This window comes from Rhynchophorus ferrugineus, unplaced genomic scaffold (genome assembly GCF_030347505.1).
Source record: "Rhynchophorus ferrugineus isolate W39M unplaced genomic scaffold, kcgeb_rfMv2 rfM4, whole genome shotgun sequence".
NCBI classification, from domain to species: Eukaryota; Metazoa; Arthropoda; class Insecta; order Coleoptera; family Curculionidae; genus Rhynchophorus; species Rhynchophorus ferrugineus.
In genome coordinates, this window is record NW_027472583.1 from 46,093,396 (window position 1) to 46,115,201 (window position 21,806).

At 34.0% G+C, this 21,806-nt stretch overlaps 1 protein-coding gene across 1 annotated transcript in view; it reads left to right on the forward strand.

Annotated features, from left to right (window-relative positions):
- Positions 1-7,776: 7,776 nt before the first annotated feature.
- otp (orthopedia) overlaps positions 7,777-21,806 on the forward strand; it is a 98,453-nt gene continuing 84,423 nt past the window's right edge. Inside the window, exons 1-2 of the mRNA XM_076403606.1 lie at positions 7,777-7,931; positions 8,214-8,512. Coding sequence (XP_076259721.1) covers positions 7,907-7,931; positions 8,214-8,512 — 324 coding nt within the window. The 5' untranslated portion in view covers positions 7,777-7,906. The remainder of the gene's footprint in view (positions 7,932-8,213; positions 8,513-21,806) is intronic.

Consider the following 21,806-nt stretch of genomic DNA (forward strand, 5'->3'; position numbering starts at 1 on the left):
TGGTGTATCAAGCACGGTTAGGAACTCTTTTAATATTAAACAAGAACATATTTTAATTCTTGTTTCATTGTGGAGTTATTGCAAATTTGACAAATACTTTTTTATTGTATATAATCAGAATGTTTCGAGTTAAACAAGAAGCTTACTCTCCAATAAAAGAAGCTAAAGTAGGTCTACCACCAGGAAGTGTACTGGCGTCAATACTTTATCTACTCTATACGTATAGCTGTCGGGGACACTAGTGAAGAAGCCACACGAAAATTATAACAGGCAACTGACAATATAAATAATTGGACGCAAGCTTGGAAAATCAAAATTAACGAAAATAAATCTGTGTAAGTAATGTGCAGTGCACCTACAATCAGACTGTACAAGCACCAATAACATTGAAAAATACTACCATTCCATATAGCAACAACGTTAAATATATAAAGAAGAGAAGATAAGAACTGGAATTTAAATATAGGCAGATGTATTGGCTAATTGGAAGAAAATTACAGTTATCAGTACATAATAAATTGCTATTATATAAGAAAATACTGAATCCCATATGGACATACGGAGTATAATTATGGGGATGTTCTGCAAAGAGTAACATAAACAAAATACAAATTTTCAGAACAAAGTCCTGAGAAGTATTGTGGGCGCACTGAAATACTAAGGGGCTCTTTATCTACATCGAGACCTTCAGATACACACAATCAGTCAAAAAATCAAGAGAATTGCAAGGGGACATGAGGGAAAGACTCCATTCTCATGAGAATATTGAAGTATTGCCACTTTTGGATACCACCAGAGCAGGACATAGATTCAAAAGAATCAAACCATATGATCTTGTGTAGTGTTGTATAGTGTATACACATTATTTCACCAGATACTGAGATAGGGCCGATGGGTTCTCGTAGTTATATATACCTTGTTAGGTCAATTGAAAAGTCTCCGGCCTACGATAGTAAAATTTTACTATTTTTCTACCAATTTTTTTGCCAAAATTATTTTTTTTATTCACATAATTCCCTTTAAGGTTGATAAACTGATTATAGCGACCCTCCAACTTTTCGATACCATTTTTGTAGTACGATTTGTCCTTTGCTTCAAAATAGGCCTCAGTCTCGGCGATCACCTCTTCATTCGACGAAAATTTCTTCCCAGCGAGCATTCTTTTGAAATGGGGAAGCAATTCGAAGCCCAATTCAAAGATTTTTGCCATTATTTTCACTGACTTGTGACACGGTGCACTGTCTTGGTGAAGCAGAACTTTCTTTTTCTTCAAATGCGGCCGTTTTTCGGCAATTTCGTCCGTCAAACGGTCCTTCAGCGGCACTCACTTTGCACAGAGCTTTCTCGTACCCAAATATTCGTGAATAATATGATGTACATGTTCAGTTGATATCTCTAGAGTGTCTACTATTTCATTCAATTTCAATTGATGGCAATTCAAAATCATTTTGTGAATTCTTTAAATGTTTTCGTCGGTAACAGCCTCTTTTAGGCTTCCACTGCGTTCACCGTCTTCGGTGCACATTTCACCACATCTAAACTTAGCATACCAATCCTTGATGGTTGATTTTTCTGGGGCAGAGTCCGGAAACTCGTCATCAAGCCAGGTTTTTGCTTCAACAGTATTTTTTCCCCTTTTTCCCAAAAAACAATATTTTATCAACACGCGAAATTCCTTTTTAATCCATTTTTTTCTCGCAATAACAAAAGTTGTTTCAGTCAAATTGCTATAATTCACAAACTAATGATCCGACAGCTGTCAAATGTATACACGCATCTTCTGAGGGTCAGGGCTAACTAAAAAACATATGGATTTTATTCTAGTAGCGCCACCTATGTGTCAAGCCGGGGACTTTTCAATTAAACTGTTAGATTAAAGCTATCATAAAGACAAATTGTAGGTTAGTCGGAAAAGACCAGTCAATTTAATGATTAGACAATAAAGACAAATTATATATATTTTATAGAGATAGAGAAGCACAAAGAGATACTCCCATGTACTTTTCAATCAGGTGGGATCAGGTGTTTGTGTAGATCTATTAATAAAATCTTTCAAATCTAGTATCAGGAAGACAGAGCTTTCCTCTTACCACTCTTTCGAATAACACTTAAAAATTAAAATAAAAAATTGTAAAATGCGATTTTTTCCTTTTCGATTTTACATGTTTTTTTAAATAAAACTTAGGCTAAGATTTACTTCCATATTATATCCTTTCTATAAAGGGAGTTACTACACAACAACAATACGAGTGTAGAATATTGTTTAAGTTATAATCTATAATAATTCCATTGAAAAGGTGTTTTGGCCTATTTCAACTACAATTGGTAGACCTTTGTAAAGTTTTCTACCATCAAGAAGCTCTTCAGTATCTGTCATTACTACGTCTTTGTCTTTCTAATCTACTTTCATCGGCCATATACTGTCACAAATCTTGTACAGGCACCATGGGCTGTGCTATGCGTCATTTTGTTTTTATTTGCTGTTTTTCTTGGTTTGTTATATAACAGTTTGTTGTTACGTTTCTATATGACAACGCTGAGATTATAATTTCTAACATTTCTTAACATCTTATGTTAAGTACATATTGAAGCAATAAACTTTTAAAATTATATTAACTATGTTAAATACATGGTCCTGAAATTCGTTAAATAATGGTTTAAATGCACTTTAATATCGTATCAGATCTTATAGCGCGACTTGCCGTTCCGGAAAAAAGAACTGACAATGACATATATTAATTTTAAAATGTGAAAATATACCACGTCATATTTTTTCTGTCTAACTCAGAAGAATAGACAGAAAACAACAAACAAAAAGACTGTGACTGTTTACTACTAAAGAGAATTAACATATAATAAATATGTTTTTTATTATTAATTTTTTTATATTTGAAATCTCCTTTTTACCAACAAGGGTTTGTCTGGACTGAACTGGAGTGGACCTACAGTTTAAAGTGGGCTCCGAACAAGGGTCTTCGGCATTAAGCCAACCGAGTGGCGAGCGACCAACTTAGAAATCATCCCAGAAGGCATCCGGTCTTACCCATCCTGATTGGGGTAATCCTGGATCATTTTCATTGTAGGATTTTACACTCTTGCCAATGGAGAATCACAAATGTTAAACAATCACAAACATACATTTACGACCATTGGATTGACCAATGGATGGACCGTCCCGTTGCATTTACGACCAAGCCATTAAGACCATTTGTGCCAACTAAACCGGTATTATTATTAATTGAACTAATTAATTTAATGCTTGAAAAATTTCTAGCCTCATTCCAGGTCACATACGAACATTTATAACTTTTTCAAATATATAGGATAATTGAAATATTTTATAGCCTTAAAGAGTATAGTTATAAGTGTTATCATATAGTTATTGTGTTCTTTTATTCGAATTTAGAGCAGATTAAGCTAAATTTACGAGAAATGTTATTTTACTTCTTTTATTACCTGAAATCTGCTGTGGAAGTGCCTTACTTTAAAAATCTGCTTCAAATGAAGGTTTTCGAAAATGAAACAATGACAGACTCTGCACATTTCTAGACAATTTAGAGCTAAAGAGAGTTTCAGAAAACTTTATGCACAAATTAGCAATAATTAATTTTAAATGACTATTTTTTTATTGCCTTTAATGGATCAACAATCTACTCAGTATTTGTTATAAAAATTATTATATAGATGACATGTAGAAAATCACATTAGTAAGTGATATATTGTGCGTAGAATATCTTATTCTAAATCTAAAATATATATTTGTCTATTAATTAGATCGAATGGAAAACGTTTTAATCTATTCACTTCAATGTCATGACACACTTTTAATTGATTGGAAAATACTTTATGGTGCAATCACACTCGTTCGAGAAATTTAAAATTAGTAATATCTCGCTGTATCACTTCACTAGAGCATAGTACAGAGCATCAACAATTGCACGCAACAACTTATTTTGAAACCATTGATGATCGCTGCATTAGGCTTCCTAGCTTTGTTTTGTAGGATGCCATAGGACAATGTCCTCACATTGTAATTATATAAACTTTAAATTATATAATATTATAAACCAATGTCTTATTTTCTAAATTGTGTATATTTCATTTGCTTACTTCTTCCTTAAAACTTTCATTTGGTTTAGTTTAAGTTCAAGTTCCTTTTTCTTCCAAAGTAGGCATGACTGACTTATTCTGAGTTAGATTGTAGATTTTTGTTTTGTTTTATTAGATATAATATGCTAATTTTTCATCAGCTGTGTTTGTTGTGTTATGTTTAGTGTTTTATTAAGAATTGTTTGGAATGTTTTGATGCTATTATAGGACCTTCGTATTATTTATATCGTCTGCATATGTTGATAAACTAGTAATTATTGTTATTAGCAGGAAATTTTGTACAATATTCCAATATATACTGTATATATTGAATGTAATTCAGTGTTTTATCACCTTAATTTGAAATAAAATTTTCCTAGCTGAAAAGGCGAATGTGGAAAGAGTTCCTCTTAATTGAACGTGTAGCTCTTATAACAGATATTACGAAGCAATATATATTACTTCTTTTCTATTATAATAACTAATTTTGCTATTTCATGGTTTTATTTAATGAAAAAAGAGATATTATTAATTTGTAATTTCAAAATTAGCTCACCATATAAATATCAGAAATGATTTGGACAGTTTTCACATTATAAGGAAACTGTTTAATACACGCCATTAAACTCTAGAGCTTACTGACTGTGTTCCCTAGATTTGTTTTGAAGGTTCCAGGTCTCGCTAAATTTCATGATAGAATCAACTTTATATCCCGTTCAATGAAACAGATAATGCATGTCGTTGATCTAATACTTTCAAATTAAGTTTATAAAAATGCAAAATTCATTTTGAGCCCGAGGTGGATTTTTCCTTCTCATTTTATTCTAGTTAAAAAGAGTGATGTCCGATGCGCCGGAACATGTAACAGAATCAGTATACAAAATTGGATTTGAGTTGGTTTTTGGACCATGTTGCCAAATGGCTGAAAAATTCTTTAGAACATTAGTGATACTAATTAGACGTTTTAAACCAAAAAAATGTTTTTTCATTACCTATGTTGCAGGAAATAATATGGTACTGTGCTGTCCGATTGGTAACCTATTTTTTTATTGTATTCTTCTTTATAAAGAAGCTTCCATCTATGGGCCCACAAACCCACCTGGAGCAAATACAATTATGGTTGAAGACATGGCGCATTAAAGCCAATGAATCAAAATCCACGCATATAACGTTTACCCTGCGTAGAAGAACATGTCCACCAGTAAATATCAATCATCGCCAACTCCCCCAAGCAGACCATGTTAAATATCTTGGTATGCATTTAGATCGACGCCTAACCTGGAAGAAGCACATACTCTCTAAACGGAAACAACTAGGACTAAAATTATATCACATGTATTGGCTCATTGGGCGCAAATCCAAGTTATCATTAGATAACAAGGTATTGCTGTATGAGTCTATACTCAAGCCCATTTGGACATATGGAATTCAACTATGGGGTACCGCTAGCAAATCCAATATATCCATCATTCAACGGTTCCAAAATAAGGTGTTGCGTGCCATTGTTGATGCTCCGTACTATATTTCAAATAAAGTGATACAACGCGATATTCCTCTAGAACCTATAACGAGTGTAATCCAACGTGTTTGTGTGAAGTACTTCGAAAGAGTGTCAGTGCATCCCAATGTACTCGCTAATCAGCTAAATATGCGACGTGATAGTGAAGTGCGTAGACTAAAACATTTAACACCATCTGATCTGATTACTGGACATATGTAGAGTTTAGAATAAGCATTAGAATAAGACTAATTAATTAAGATAATATTTTATACAGAAGATTGCTTAATGAAGTGATTTTCTACATGCCATGTATATATAATATAAACAGAAGAAATACTTATTGCCAATAGGGCAGATTGTGGACTCACGAAGAGTAATAATAAAAAAAAAAAAATCTATGGGCCCAGATCTCATCCTTGTGAGTTGTTGTTCTCACACTTAATTAAGTGCTGGAGCCTGCTCGTATGTAGTGCAAGTCTCCTGTGATATTTTATGTTATGCTAACTTCTTTCCTGCTTCTCTGTTTTCATATTAAGTTTTAATTACATGTAATTGTTGCTCGTGCTACGATGAATATTAAGCATGTTTCTTGGTGTCTGGAATTCCCTTGCTCTGGAATATTTGGAAGTATATGTGGCAACATTGCGACTTGCTTATATCATAAATTTTATGAAATGAATTAATTGCTCGGGCTATATAATCTTGTTATTAACTGTATTTTTCAATAAATTGAAGCAAAGCAAAATAGATAGTATAGCAAAAGCTGTACATTATCACAATCCATATGATCACAATCCAATATTCTGAGACAGAGAGATAAATAAAAATATTGAAGTGAAATAAAATCATATTGCGTTAGATTAATAAAAATAGTGATGTAAAGATCAAAACAAAATAAGTAAGGCCCAAGAATTATGTTGCCAAGAGTATTTATTTTTCAATAAAATCCTTTAACCCTGGAATGGTTCCATTTCTCTAATGAAATATATATTCAAAAAAACTTAGTTGCAATATTATTCACGAATGTAATAGTATATTATTATGTATTTGCTTTTAGAATAAACGTGGGCATTTATGAAGTATATGTTAAAAAGATCTTTTAGTATCATTAACATTTTAGCTTGGCATTAATCTGAAATTACGGATAATTATATTATTTCCTTATTGTTTATTATGATGAATCTGTGTTTTGAACGACATGTCATCCTCATTTATAATATCATACGTTGCTATCGACTTTAATTGAATTAATTTTTATATATAACTTAACTGTTAATGAGATAATCAAAATATATATCAACAGCTGACATATTTAGATTATTTAATCAAGTTCTTTATAATGTGATTTTCAAAACACTGCAAAAACAAGTTTAGTTCACTTCTTCATGGTAATCACCCTTGGACTTAGAGGAAACACTTATTCCGCACCAGGAATAAAAGCATTCCTATTTCCAGCATGAAGAACTATATGTATGCAATGAATTATTAATAAATGTTACGCAAAATATAGGGTAGAGCTAGAATAACCTAGAACCTTAGAATATCCTGCATTATAGCTAGAACTCTATTATTTATGACAAAAATAAAAATTGGTATGCTCACTTATGCGCATGTATATTAACATATAACTATATAACATATATAATAAAATTTAAATACATAAAAATTAGCAAACATATTATGACATCATATAAATGTTAAAAGGTCCTCCATGGACTGTTCAAATGCACTCACTGGTCATTTTGTTCGTCTTTAAAATAATTATTTGATAACAGAACACGTGACTTATTCGTTTAAGGACTTGAATTTGAAAAAAAACGCATATCTCGATGATGTACCACTAGAAACACGGTAATCAAGTATCAAAGAGAACGTACCGGTTCGAATTCCTTTTCCGAAATACCCTAAATTCCCCCCTCTGTTCCCACCGACAACCACCTTCCCCTCCTTGCCCCTCGCTATCCTCGTCGTGGATGGAAAAAATAGGCGAAAACGCAAAAAGCCAGCCGCTATTCCGCCGTACGGTCTCCAGCGTCTACGGTATGACGGATATGCCCCCACGACCCAAAGGGTCCTCTCGTGACTCCGCCCACGTGGCGGCCCCCTCCTATCTGGGTCGGAGAGGCTCGCACCGCCTCGCCACGCCTCTCGTCCCATTGGCTATCTTCCGGACGGCATTACGACGCGCCGATCGCCGCATACTACGGATTCAGTATCAAATCAGTACTCATTAAATAAACAGTGCAGTGCGGTCCGATTTTGGCTCCATCTATTTATCCGCACACACACCTCAGCACCGACAAAATTCACGCCAGCATGCTGAACAGTTTGGGCACCGTTGGTAAGTGTTCATGGGAGGGCGCTACCCCCCCAGTTAATTGACGTCGAGATCTACGTTGAGCATAACTAAACGATAGGCCGACTAAATGGGCTAAATTGGTTCTGCCTCGCCCTCATTAAGGGCCAGCGCGGGGGTGGAAGGGGGGAGGCGCGGGGTGGCGGTGGTGGTTCGTCGCGAACCAGGGGGGGTCAGTGTCGGCCGGGCACGGGGCAAGTGAAGACGCGGGCTAGAATAGGAAAAAATCGCCCCCCACGACACTGTTGGTTCTTGCTGATGTTGCAGGACTCAAGGATATGTGCGGCGAGGACCTGAAACGGCACCAGGATATCAAGACGCTGGACCAGCCGCGGCTGACCGGACTGTGCGACGGGAACCTCGGCGGAGGCGTCGGTGGGGGTCCGTTGAGTAACGGCAGTTCCGGCGATGGTGACAAGCCGTCGAAACAGAAGAGGCACCGGACAAGGTTCACGCCCGCACAGCTCAACGAGCTGGAACGATGCTTCTCCAAGACTCATTATCCGGATATCTTTATGAGGGAGGAAATAGCCATGCGAATAGGTCTGACTGAATCTCGAGTACAGGTGAGTACATTTTCAATTAATAACAATGAGAAGAAGAAACATCGTTTTGCAGAAAAGAATGTTTAATATTCTCCCTCACAAGTAGTTATATTCTGATTTTGTTAGACTTATATCTACGTGGAAGAAAACATAAACATTGTAAGTAGAATTATTTAAGATGAATGCTGGCTTTTAAGGGAATAAGCTTAATGCATCATAAAACCTCTAAAGAGCCAAAACAATTTTTCGTTGACTATAAAGTTTATACAATAACACATAAACAAGTTTAATAACTAAAAACTTATATTAAATTAAATCGCGATAAAACAAAAAGTAGATTTAACCTAGATGTTTACATAATGTTATGATATAGCAAGGAAGTTTATGGAAATATTAATATACAATATAAGGAAATGTGTTCATAAAACTCAGCGAATAGCAACTATAGCATAAATTAGTACTAGAACATGCAAAATAAATAACCAAAATTGACATCTTCGACTTCGACATTTTTCTGAATTTGACTTTGTAATATGAGTTCTTATTTTTGTGAGTGTTTCCACTGAAATGCATCATTTTCGAATAAATTTTGGATAAAACCGAACTTCTGTTGTGTTCGAATGACAGGCATAATTGTCCTAAATTCTAAAGATTAAAGAGAAAGACTAGAAGACTAGTAAAGACTCTAGAGATTATCAAAATATGGTCCTCTAATTTTGCATACCCATGCTGAACTGGCTGGTCATAGCGGGCGGTAGCGATAGAGATTTTTTTGCGATGCAGTGAATAGAACACGTCATCACTACATACATGTGGTCAATCGAAAAAGTCAGAAGAAAAATAGTTTTTATACAAGAACAAATTAAGGATATTTGTTTTCGAACGATGATTATATTAGTACTACACGATAGTGAGTTTGTGAAGTGAAGTACAGAATGATTATTCAAGCAAATGACTTGTATAAATGAATTGCAGTGTTCCGAAAAAGACTTTGCATTTTGAGTTTAAACATTTTAGTATATATATTTATATATATTTGTTCTTGCATAAAAACTATTTTTCTTTTGACATTTTCGAATTGAATTGAATTGAATACATTTAGGCCAAGATTGTTAGACACAATTTTAATAGTTACCATACACTTGCCTTCCATAATGCCTATCAATTTTTAAATGTTTATATATTCATTGAGATAAGATAGGAGTTCCATGCAAAAGTTCTAAGAAATCCTTCTATAAGAAAAATTATCAATCTAGGATTTTTGAAGATAGTGTGATATGAAACACAGGATTCGTTAGGCGAGAACTAGCAGGTCAATTGAAAAGCACCCGGCCTACCATAGTAAAACACATTTTTTTGGCAAAATTAGTTTTTCTTACTCAACTTAATTCCCTTCAAGGGTGATACACTGATTATAGCGACCCTCCAACATTTCGATACCATTCTTGTAGTACAATTTGTCCTTTGCTTCAAAATAGGCCTTAGTTTCGGGTATCATCTTTTCAGTCGACGAAAATTCCTTCCCAGCGAGCACACTTTTGAGATCTGAGAACAGAATATAGTCGCTGGGGGCAGATCTGGAGAATACCGTGGATGAGGAAGCATTTCGAAGCCCAATTCATGGATTTTTGCCGTCGTTTTCACTGACTTATGATACGATGCATTCTCTTGGTGAAGCACCACTTTTCATTTTCATCAAATGCGGCCGATTTTCGGCGATTTCGTTCTTCAAATGGTCCAATAAAGCTATATAATAGTCGCTGTTAATGGTCCTGCCTTTGCAATGTAGTCAATGAAAATTATTCTATGCGCATCTCAAAATACAGACGCCATAAACTTGCCAGCCGACTGTTGCATTTTCCCACGCTTTAGAACAGTTTCAACGTGTGCAGTCCACTCGGATGACTGTCGATTGGACTTCGGAGTGGAATGATCTTTCATCCATTGTCACATATCGATGCAATAACTAGGGTTTATTACGCTTGATCATCTTCAATCACTGGTCTGAATCATCAACTCGTTGTCTTTTGTCAAAAATGAGCTCGCACGGCATCCATTTTGCCCAGAGCTTTCTCATATCCAAATATTCGTGAATGATATGATGTACACTTCAGTTGATATCTTTCGAGTGTCTGCTAGTTCATTCAATATCAACTTACAGTCTCTCAAAATCATGTTGTGGATTCTTAAAATGTTTTCGTTGATAACAACCTCTTTTGGGCGTCCACTACGTTCACCGTCCTCGGTGCTCATTTCACCACGTCTAAATGTAGCATACCAATCCTTGTTGTTTGATTTTCCTGGGGCAATATCCGGAAACTCGGCATCAAGCCAAGTTTTTGCTTCAACTGTATTTTTTCCCTTCAAGAAGCAATATTTTATCAACACGCGAAATTCCTTTTTATCTAATTTTTTCACAGTAACAAAACTGGCTTTAATCAAAATATTATAATTCACAAACTAATGATCCGACAGCTGTCAAATTGATACACGCCTTTTTTGAGGGTTATGGCTAAAAAAATATGGATTTAATTTTAGTAGCGACATCTATGTGTCATGCCGGAGACTTTTCAATTGACCTGTTATACGGCTTACATCCTATTTACATTCCAAAGTTTCGCCAATAAACAATATGAAGTAGTAGTGTAAAATATCCACAACATTTACTAATATAATTTGAATATATTTAGGCTAAGATTGTTAGACAAAATTTTAATAGTTAAGCCCTGATATTCACAGGACAAATCTTAAGTAGGAATCTTGCCTTCCATAATGCCTACCAATTTTTAGATGTTTATACATTCATTGAGATAAGTTAGGAGTTTCATGCAAAAGTTCTAAGAAATCCTTCCATAAGAAAAATTGGCAAGTTAACAGGATTTTTAACCTCGTCGGAGCCTGTAACCGAATCACCCTATAAAATTTGATTTGGTTTGATTTTGGTCGGCCATGTTGTCAAATGTCTGTAAAATTCTTCAAAATATCTAGAGGTTTATAAATCGGAAAAAGTTGTAAACCTGCGACGTGCTGACGTCCTAAATTTTGATGACGTGCGCCGGATATTTTATTGCTGTGTTTTTTTTTTAGTATATTTTTTATTTTTCAAACCGTAACTATTTTAATATAACACTATAATATCCACTAATCATTTATTTCTTTGAAAGTATTATTTTATATTACGGAATAATAGAAACATTCACGAAATTTCGAATTAAGTCAAAGAGATTACCGCTAAACCTTCTCCATCCTGTTTTGATCCCGGACGAAATCCGTCTGCCGTCGCCGCCACGAAACGTCAGAATTATTCAAGAAACTCCGGAGGATTTTCGTTTTCACTTTAGACAAAGCTAATTAAAAACTATTCGGGATATTTCGGGCGAAGCTCGTGCAAAGGGAATTTCGGTGGAAGATTCGACTTCGGAGGGATGGCCGCAGAGAGTTTGAGATTGAAGCGTTTGATTGAAGTCAAAGTCGTTGAAGTTGTTGGTACACAAAAGAGATTAATATGTCAGATAATATTACGTTAAAAACGTTGTTTATTTTACAATGAAATTGTATAGTATTGTATATCCATTTTATTGAATGGCGACGCCTGTGCAATTATATTCAGGTTAAAACATAAACAACATATTCAATTCATTTTTAGTTCAATGGACAGTTCTGCCAAAAGCTCAAAAACAAATAATTTAGATATAGTTGACAAAAAACGCTTTATATCAAGACCGTCTTCAATGTTCATAGAAAAATAGTTATTTTAAGAACCGAAACTGAAATCAATTGATTTGAAGCGATCTAGATGTCTGAATAAATAAATAAATATATATATATATATATATATATAATAAAAGAAGTATTATAAATTAATTTAATATCTATAATATATATATATAATATATATAATATCTATTTATATATATATATATATATATATATATATATATATATATAATAAAAGAAGTATTATAAATTAATTTAATATCTATAATATGGTTCCTGTCTGAATAAATATAAAATTGCCGTGACTTTAATGTTCATATTTTTAAAAAAACGAGCATTAAAGTAAAATATTTTCTGGACATATGGTGCGAAGAACTTATTTTTGAAACATTGAACATGCCGAATAGTACGAATTCTCTCAAATGGGCATCTAATAGTAATAGGTATTATTAATAATCAAAAAAAAATTAACTAAATTTAACTATAGGCCTACAAATTAGTTTTAAAGTATTCACTTAAAATGAAAAATTGGTACGATGTATTTTATTCAAAGAAGAAGTCCATCGATAGCTGGTACTGTTTCCCATCTTTCAAGCTCGAAAAAACGATGTATCCTTTCAGGCTATCTATAAATCGACCTATATTTTAATATCTTCAAAGAAGTCAAGAGTTGCTCAGACAGGTTATGACTCAAATATCGGAACAAGCAGTAATCAGAAGGAGCAGCATCAGAAAAATAAGGCGGGTGCGGTAGCACTTCCCATTTTAATGTTTTCAGGTATATTTTATCCGATTTTGTAACATGTGATCGAGTGATGGTAAAGAATAACATTATTGTGTCTTTGCTTATATCTCGGTCATTTTTCGCGTAGTACTCGGTGCATAAATTTTAAACGGTAGCGATCAGTATTGATGATTTCATTGAGTAAGTCCTTCAAAATCTTGTTTTCAAATTGTTTCGCCAGTAACACAGTAATTATATCTCTTTCATATCCTTTAATATTAAATGATGTCATAAATCAAATGTACTAGCTAATCGGGTGATGATTTAAATGCAGATCTTTATATGGCAAGATATCTTAAGACATACTCATATCAACTTATGGTCAATTTTGTCGTACTTAGTTCAACTCTCAAACGTAGTAACTTAACACAATATTCCTCTATAACCCGTCTTAGGTTAATTCATTTTGTTAATAATAATGCACACTCACTAATAAGATAAATATGCATAAGGGCAAATAAGTGTGTTTATATGCTTGATATATATATATATATATATATATATATATATATATATATATATATATATATATATATATATATAATATTGCCGTGACTTTAATGACATTAATGTTCATATTTTTGAAAAAATGAGCATTAAAGTAAAATATTTTCTGGACATATGGTTTGAAGAACTTATTTTTGAAACATTGAACATGCCGAATAGTACGAATTCTTTCAAATGGACATCTAATAGTAATAGCTATTATTAATATTCAAAAAAAATAGTTATTTTATGAACAGAGACTGAAATAATATAATCTTAAGCGATCTATATATACAATATGTTTGTCTCTATATGTCGAAAATACAAGTTTAAAAAAAATGGCTGGCAGCGGTGTTACCTGTTGACGAGGCATGGGCAGTCAATGGTGGTACGTCTAAAGTCAACTATGGTCAGTCAGTGAATGATCCCTTCAATAAAATCCCAGATAAGCGTCTCGGGGTTGCCAGATATTCGATATTGTATATTAGTTGGTGTTGCTGGTACCCCGCCCGTGTTCAACATCTGGGATTATATTTTTGGGTATTTTGTACACCTTTCTTTTATATTTTCAATAAATAACGGTCACACAATGTAAACACCACTGTTTCATTTCGTTTTACCTCCATTCACAGAGCTATATCATTTACCCTAAAATTTGATTGAAATTTATTTAAAATATATGGCTAACTGAATGTTCTGAGTTGTGTTAGGCTCTTATAAAGTTATTAATAACCAAAATAAACTTTTTTTTATTATTGGTAAATCCATAGACAGTAGCTCAACTTCTCAACCAATATGCTGATATAGGTGGAGCACGACTTTTGTGTGAGGAGTTTGGGAGGAACAGATATGTCCACGCCATTGAAAACGGCGTCTCAGGACTTGTTCCTTAACTATGAAGAATTGCATTTCTAATATGATCTCGGGGATAAATATGTTTAATTTTTCCTGATTATCGCATTTTAAATAATTGAAGCTTAGAGATGTCAGACGATAATAGTCTACAAGTTTGGGGCCATTCAGAAAAATTAAAAAAAATAAGCAACCAAAAGAAAGTAAAGAGAGCAAATCCTTGGCTGGTAACTTGGCCAACTAGGCTTATTATTTTAGTCGTAGATGCTATTACCTGCTCCAGTATTAACGATTTCAAGTATCTGAACTGCAGCACTTGATCTAACTGGATTTCTTTATTAATTATCAAAATTCGTGGTTTTGCAAAGTGAACTATATCGTGAAGAATTCTCTGTATCTGTATCTGCAAATATGGTTCTATCATCTAGGCGTAGTGTAGCATTATATTTGGATCCACTATATTGAAAAGCAGTAGAGAGAAAATATCTCCTTAGCGAATACCGGCTAATATCTCAAACAGAATTAAACAAACTATTTTGCTCATAATGAGACCAATGAGGGTTAGTGTCTACAGTTTAAAGTAGAACGGAAATCAGTAAAAACGACATTCGATTATTTTCTATAAACTGGTGGAGTGTAAAAATGTTATCTAGATAACGGGAATTGAGTCTAAAATCTGCCTAATCTTCTCTGCTCGTTTTTTTATGAGATATTTGAAGTCTCTGTATGATTTTCATAAATAATATTCAAGAAAATGATAAAAGAACTACATAAAGAACTCTATCCATTCCCTGAGATGAATCACGAAGGGTTCCAACCACATTTTTAATGTTGTTTTTAGTAGATTTACTTTTGACGCTCAATCTCCAAAGTGTTTAGAACAACGTTTCTATATACACATTTCGATTGCAGCAATATTAATGTTAAATAAAAAGCTAATAACCCAATTTAATTCGTTTTGCCATTTTTCACTCTTATATAAATTAAATAAAAATGAAATTCATAGAAACGATAAATATGCAACAATAGATACGAAAGGGTTGTAGAATAATAGCTGTATAATGAAACAAAAGCTGTTTTTGTTTAACTTTTAGCTGTGTCCTACGCTGTGTCAAAGGCCTAACATATATACAGGAATGCTACCAAGCAATATCGGCAGCATTAAGATTTTATTTATTTGGTTTTTGGTTCTATAGTTTCGTGCTCATTATAAACCCTAAAATGTCTTTATTAAAAAAATTATAAATAAATATTAGAAAACTTTGGAGATTATAGGTAATAAATTTATGGGTCCGTAGGAAGTGAGTTAAGTGAGGTTTAAGAATCATAATGATATCAGCAAATTTATATAAATAAATATTTATATATATATATAAATTTATGAAGGTGGTCATTTTATTTTATTCATCTGTAGATTACACGGGAAGTTTAAATATATTTTGAAATGGCGAGAGAAAGTTTTAGCGTTTTTTGTTAATCATTTACATTATTTCTACAAATGGCTTATGCTGTTGTCGATAATCACTCCTTTTTTTTATTTTTATTTTTTTTTATTACTCTTCGTGAGTCCACAATCTGCCCTATTGGCAATAAGTATTTCTTATGTCTATATTATATATACATGACATGTAGAAAATCACTTCATTAAGCAATCTTCTGTATAAAATATTATCTTAATTAATTAGTCTTATTCTAATGCTTATTCTAAAGTCTATATATGTCCAGTAATCAGATCAGGTGGTGTTAAACGTTTTAGTCTACGCACTTCACTATCACGTCGCATATTTAGCTGATTAGCGAGTACATTGGGATGCACTGACACTCTTTCGAAGTACTTCACACAAACACGTTGAATTACACTCGTTATAGGTTCTAGAGGAATATCGCGTTGTATCACTCTATTTGAAATATAGTACGGAGCATCAACAATGGCACGCAACACCTTATTTTGGAACCGTTGAATGATGGATATATTAGATTTGCTAGCGGTACCCCATAGTTGAATTCCATATGTCCAAATGGGCTTGAGTATAGACTCATACAGCATTACCTTGTTATCTAATGATAACTTGGATTTGCGCCCAATGAGCCAATACATTTGATATAATTTTAGCCCCAGTTGTTTCCGTTTAGAATGTATGTGCTTCTTCCAGGTTAGGCGTCGATCTAAATGCATACCAAGATATTTAACATAGCTCTGCTTGGAGGAGTTGACGATGGTTGATATTCACTGGTGGACATGTTCTTCTACGCAGGATAAACGTTGTATGCGTGGATTTTGATTCATTGGCTTTAATGCGCCATGTCTTCAACCAGAATTGTATTTGCTCCAGGTGGGTTTGTAGGTTTATTGATGCTGTGACTGGATCTTCATGGGATGCTAAGATTGCTGTATCGTCTGCATATGTTGCCACAGTAGTTATTTTTGTGGTGGGCAGATCAGCCGTATACAGAAGATACAGTACTGGACCCTGTATACTACCTTGCGGAACTCCTGAATATATGGGATTTAATTCGGTTTGTTCATCGCCTTGATTTACAATAAAATGTCTGTCAGTGAGATATGATTTTAGTAGCTGATAGTCCGGATGAGGAAGAAGTTTCTTTAGTTTAACCTGCAAGCCCGTATGCCATAGTTTGTCAAAAGCCTGAGATATGTCTAGGAAAGCAGCCGAACAATATCTTTTGGCATTTAGGTCAGCGTTTATTTTGTTTACAAGTCTATGCACTTGTTCTATAGTCCCATGCTTATTGCGAAAGCTATACTACCTTGCGGAACTCCTGAATATATGGGATTTAATTCGGTTTGTTCATCGCCTTGATTCACAATAAAATGTCTGTCAGTGAGATATGATTTTAGTAGCTGATAGTCCGGATGAGCAAGAAGTTTCTTTAGTTTAACCTGCAAGCCCTTATGCCATAGTTTGTCAAAAGCCTGAGATATGTCTAGGAAAGCAGCCGAACAATATCTTTTGGCATTTAGGTCAGCGTTTATTTTGTTTACAAGTCTATGCACTTATTCTATAGTCCCATGCTTATTGCGAAAGCCAAACTGATGTTCTGGAACAATTTTTCTTTTTTCTATTATATAGTTTAGCTTTTTTATGTATAATTTCTGGAAAACTTTCGAGATTATTGGTAATAAACTTATAGGTCGGTGGGAGGTCACATCTTCTGGTATTTTTCCTGGTTTAAGTATCATTAATATTTTAGCTACTTTCCAGATACTAGGGAAGTAATTAATTCGTAGCATAGCATTAAATATAAATGTTAATAGTTTTATAGTCTTTTCTGATAGTTCTTTTAAAATTTTGCCAGTAATTAAGTCATAACCAGGGGCTTTTTTAATATTAATCTCTCTCATTATTTTATGTTTAACTTTTTTGACCGTTAATTTCTCGTGCGGTAAATCCATTTGAAATGGCGAATCTAGAAAGCTAGTAATTTTATTTTCGTCATCTTTATGTAGCTGAGACTGGAAAGGTTTAAAAACATTTTTTAAGTGTTTTGAGAAAATGTCGGCCTTCTCTTTATTGCTTCTCGCCCAATTATTTTCGCTTGTTTTAATAGGTGGGTTATGCTGCTGGGATCTCCTAAGCTTTTTTGTTGCTTTCCACAACGAATGGTCTGTAGCCTCAGTTGATGTCAAGTTTTCTAGGTATTCTTGAATGCCTTGGTTTTGTTCAATTTGGATTAGATCTCTCAGCTCTTTTATAGCCCTATTAAATTTTCTTTTATTCTCTTCAGTCCTTTGCTGTTGCCAATTTCGTCGTAACTTTCTTTTTTCTGCTATCTTTTTCTGTATTGTACATGATATATGTGTATTTTTTCTTGGAAATGTTTCACTGTTGGGAGTCGCGGAATATATTGCCTCCTGTATATTTTTTGTAAGATTTATTGCTGCTATTTCTATATCCATTTCAGTTTGTAACGGTAAGTTTAGAGAGATATTTTGGTGTAAGTTTTCTCTAAATGAGGGACAGTTAGTTCTATTATTGCACAGAGAAGGGGGTTTATCTTTGATGGTAATTTTTGAAGAAATTGTTACTATTATTGGTGAATGATCAGAAGACAGGTCGAAACATGATTCTGCCTGACACTTTTTTGGATCAATATTTTTTGTAATACAGAAATCTATTGTATCTGGTTTTTTATTTCTGTCTGAAGGCCAATATGTTGGTTCACCAGTAGAGATATGTTGTAAGTTATCTGTATTATCCTTATGGTTTTTAGCAGTTCTCTACCATTTGAGGTTATTATTCTTGAACCCCACATTAAATGTTTTGCATTATAATCTCCTCCTGCTATAAATCTATTACCTAGCGTACTGAAGAATTCTTGAAATTGTTCTGCCTTGCTGTTATGTTTGGGTGGGCAATAAATCGCAGAAATTGTTAATGGTCCATGGGCTTCCTCTATGGTTATACTGGTGGCTTGCAGGTAGTCTTTGCGGAATTTTTCTTTTTCGAAATGCTTTATATCATCTCGAATTATTATGGCTGTACCTCCATGTGCTTTATCATCAGGGTGATTTGTATGATAAAGTTTATATTTAGGAATTTTCAAATAATGTTTGTCCGTAAAGTGTATTTCGGAAACCATCATAACGTCAATATTTTGTTCAGTTACGAACATTTTTAGTTCCCTGGCGTGTTGTTGGAGCCCATTGGCATTCCAGACGGCGATTTTGTAGCTATTGGTTTCAGGCATTAGGCAAGTTTGCTGACGACGGTTGTGAGTAGACCAAGTATCGTACTCATTTGATCCATTAGTTTGGCCGTCATGTTTTCTAATCTAGAGATGTTGCTAGAACCATTTTCAACCATTTGGGCATACGTTATTTCTGGTTGACTTGGTCTGGTGGGTAGTGGTAGATTGGTAGTAGTGGATTGTTTTTGTTGATGCCTTTTTTCCCTTAAGGCAGGATAGAGTTTCTGCTGTAGTTGCTTGTGAACTGCGCAACCCTTGTAGTTCGCTGGATGATTTCCGTTACAGTTAACACATTTCACTTTTTCATCGCGAACTTTACGAGTGCAATCTCCTGTTTTATGTTCTCCTGCACATTTTAGGCATCTATATGATTTGCGACAGTAAGTCTTTGTGTGCCCGTGCGCTTGACACCTTGTGCATTGTGGTATAATTCTTTTTATATGTGGTGGTTCGCATTTAATAATATTATTTTCCAATTTGGTGATTTTATACACCGCCTTATTATTTCCATTAGGTTTTATACCTATATAAAACATAGGCAGAGGTTTTTTTGTCATGTGATGTCGTATATTGTGAATATTTACGACCTCGTGACATTTTTCAGCTAGTGCTACCTTGATAGTGTTAAAGTCCGTCCCGTGATGTAATCCTTTTAACACGAATTTATATGTTCTCTCGGATTTTGGCCTGAATATATGGTATTGGGTGTTTCTTGCATCTAATTCTTTTACAAGAACTTTAAATTGATCCGCTTCGAACAATTGGATTTTAATTGTTTCATAGCTCACTATTTTAATTGTGTAGTTCGTAGTAATGTTTTTCAATTGGTCATGGATGTTTTTTATTATTCCTACCTTATAGACTGTTATTGGTGGTGGTTTGGGAACAACTTTTTCAGGGCTTGGTTGTATGTTCTCTTCAATTTCTTCCGACAGGTTGCTAAAACTGTTTTTTGTCTCTATCGGTTTTTGTAACCAATAGTCACTGATTCTTGTTTGTTTCCTCGCGATTTCTTCTTCTGGACTTCTCAATCTTTTTTGTTAATGACTGTAGTCCATTCTGATGGTGGAGTTATTGCTGTTTATTATAATCTTATATCAAAGTGTGCAGGTGATTTGGTTGAATCGCTATGGTTTGCCATTTTTAGATTTTTAATATTTTATTTAATTTACTTCCAGAGGATAAAAAAATAAAATAAATACATTGTTTATTTCACGCACTTCATTTTTCACTTACGTTATTTTAGCACTAGTTTTTGACCAAAAATACTATAAATGAATTTCAAAAAGACTGTTGTAAAATAAGGGGAAATAATTTTAAAACACTAATAAAAATGAGATGCAGTCCTTTTGTCCGGTCACGTAAACACGTATTCACTACACTTTAGGTCCACTGAGAGACGGATAGCCGCATCTGTTATGCGTTTTTAACACTCACTTAAAATAATAATCACTGCAGTGATTGTATTAGTACTGTAGCTTCTATAAACAAAATTTTATTTTAGTGCTATATTTGTCTCATAGATATCAGATAGATATGTTATAGTATGTTATATGATTTTCAGAATATATTAAGCATATAAACACACTTATTTGCCGTTATGCATATTTATCTTATTAGTGAGTGTGCATTATTATTAACAAAATGAATTAACCTAAGACGGGTTCTAGAGGAATATTGTGTTAAGTTACTATGTTTGAGAGTTGAACTAAGTACGACAATATTGACCATAAGTTGATATGAGAATGTCTTAAGATATCTTGCCATATAAAGATCTGCATTTAAATCATCACCCGATTAGCTAGTACATTTGATTTATGACACATTATTTAATATTAAAGGATATGAAACAGATATAGTTACTGTGTTACTGGCAAAACAATTTGAAAACAAGAATTTGAAGGACTTACTCAATGAAACCATCAATACTGATCGCTACCGATTAAAATTAATGCACCGAGTACTACGCGAAAAATGACCGAGATTCAAGAAAATACACAATAATGTTATTCTTCACCATGACATCGCTCGATCACAATCATGTGACAAAACCGGTTAAAATATACCTGAAAACATTAAAATGGGAAGTGCTACCGCACCCGCCTTATTCTTCTGATGCTGCTCCTTCTGATTACTGCTTGTTCCGATATTTGAGTCATAACCTGTCTGAGCAACGATTGACTTCTTATGAAGATATTAAAATATAGGTCGATTTGTAGATAGCCTGAAAGGATACATCGTTTTTTCGAGCTTGAAAGATGGGAAACAGTAGCAGCTATCGATGGACTTCTTTGAATAAAATACATTGTACCGATTTTTCATTTTAAGGGAATACTTTAAAACTAATTTGTAAGCCTATAGTTAAATTTAGATTATTTAAATCTTGAATTGGTTCTTCCAATTTAGGCTTCAATCCGGATATATGTAAAGATATTTACCATCCTGTATCTGTGGGGAAAAATAAATTTATTTATTTAGTTAACTTTCGATCCTTTCAATCTAAACTAACTAACTTTCATCCGTGGCCCTTTTATCTCACCCTCTTATATTTAGAGTGACGGTATCATGGCCCGAACACAACAGATTTAAAACTGCGTCAATATGTCACAATATCTGACACCCACCCCCATGCATATTAACCGCATAACCCGCACACACACATAGACGAACAGGTCTCCCCGATATTCCCCGGTCGAAGACAAGGTGCAAACTCCTGGGGGACGGGTGCCGAGTCTCGGGGCGGTCGCGAACGACAGCGGATATCCA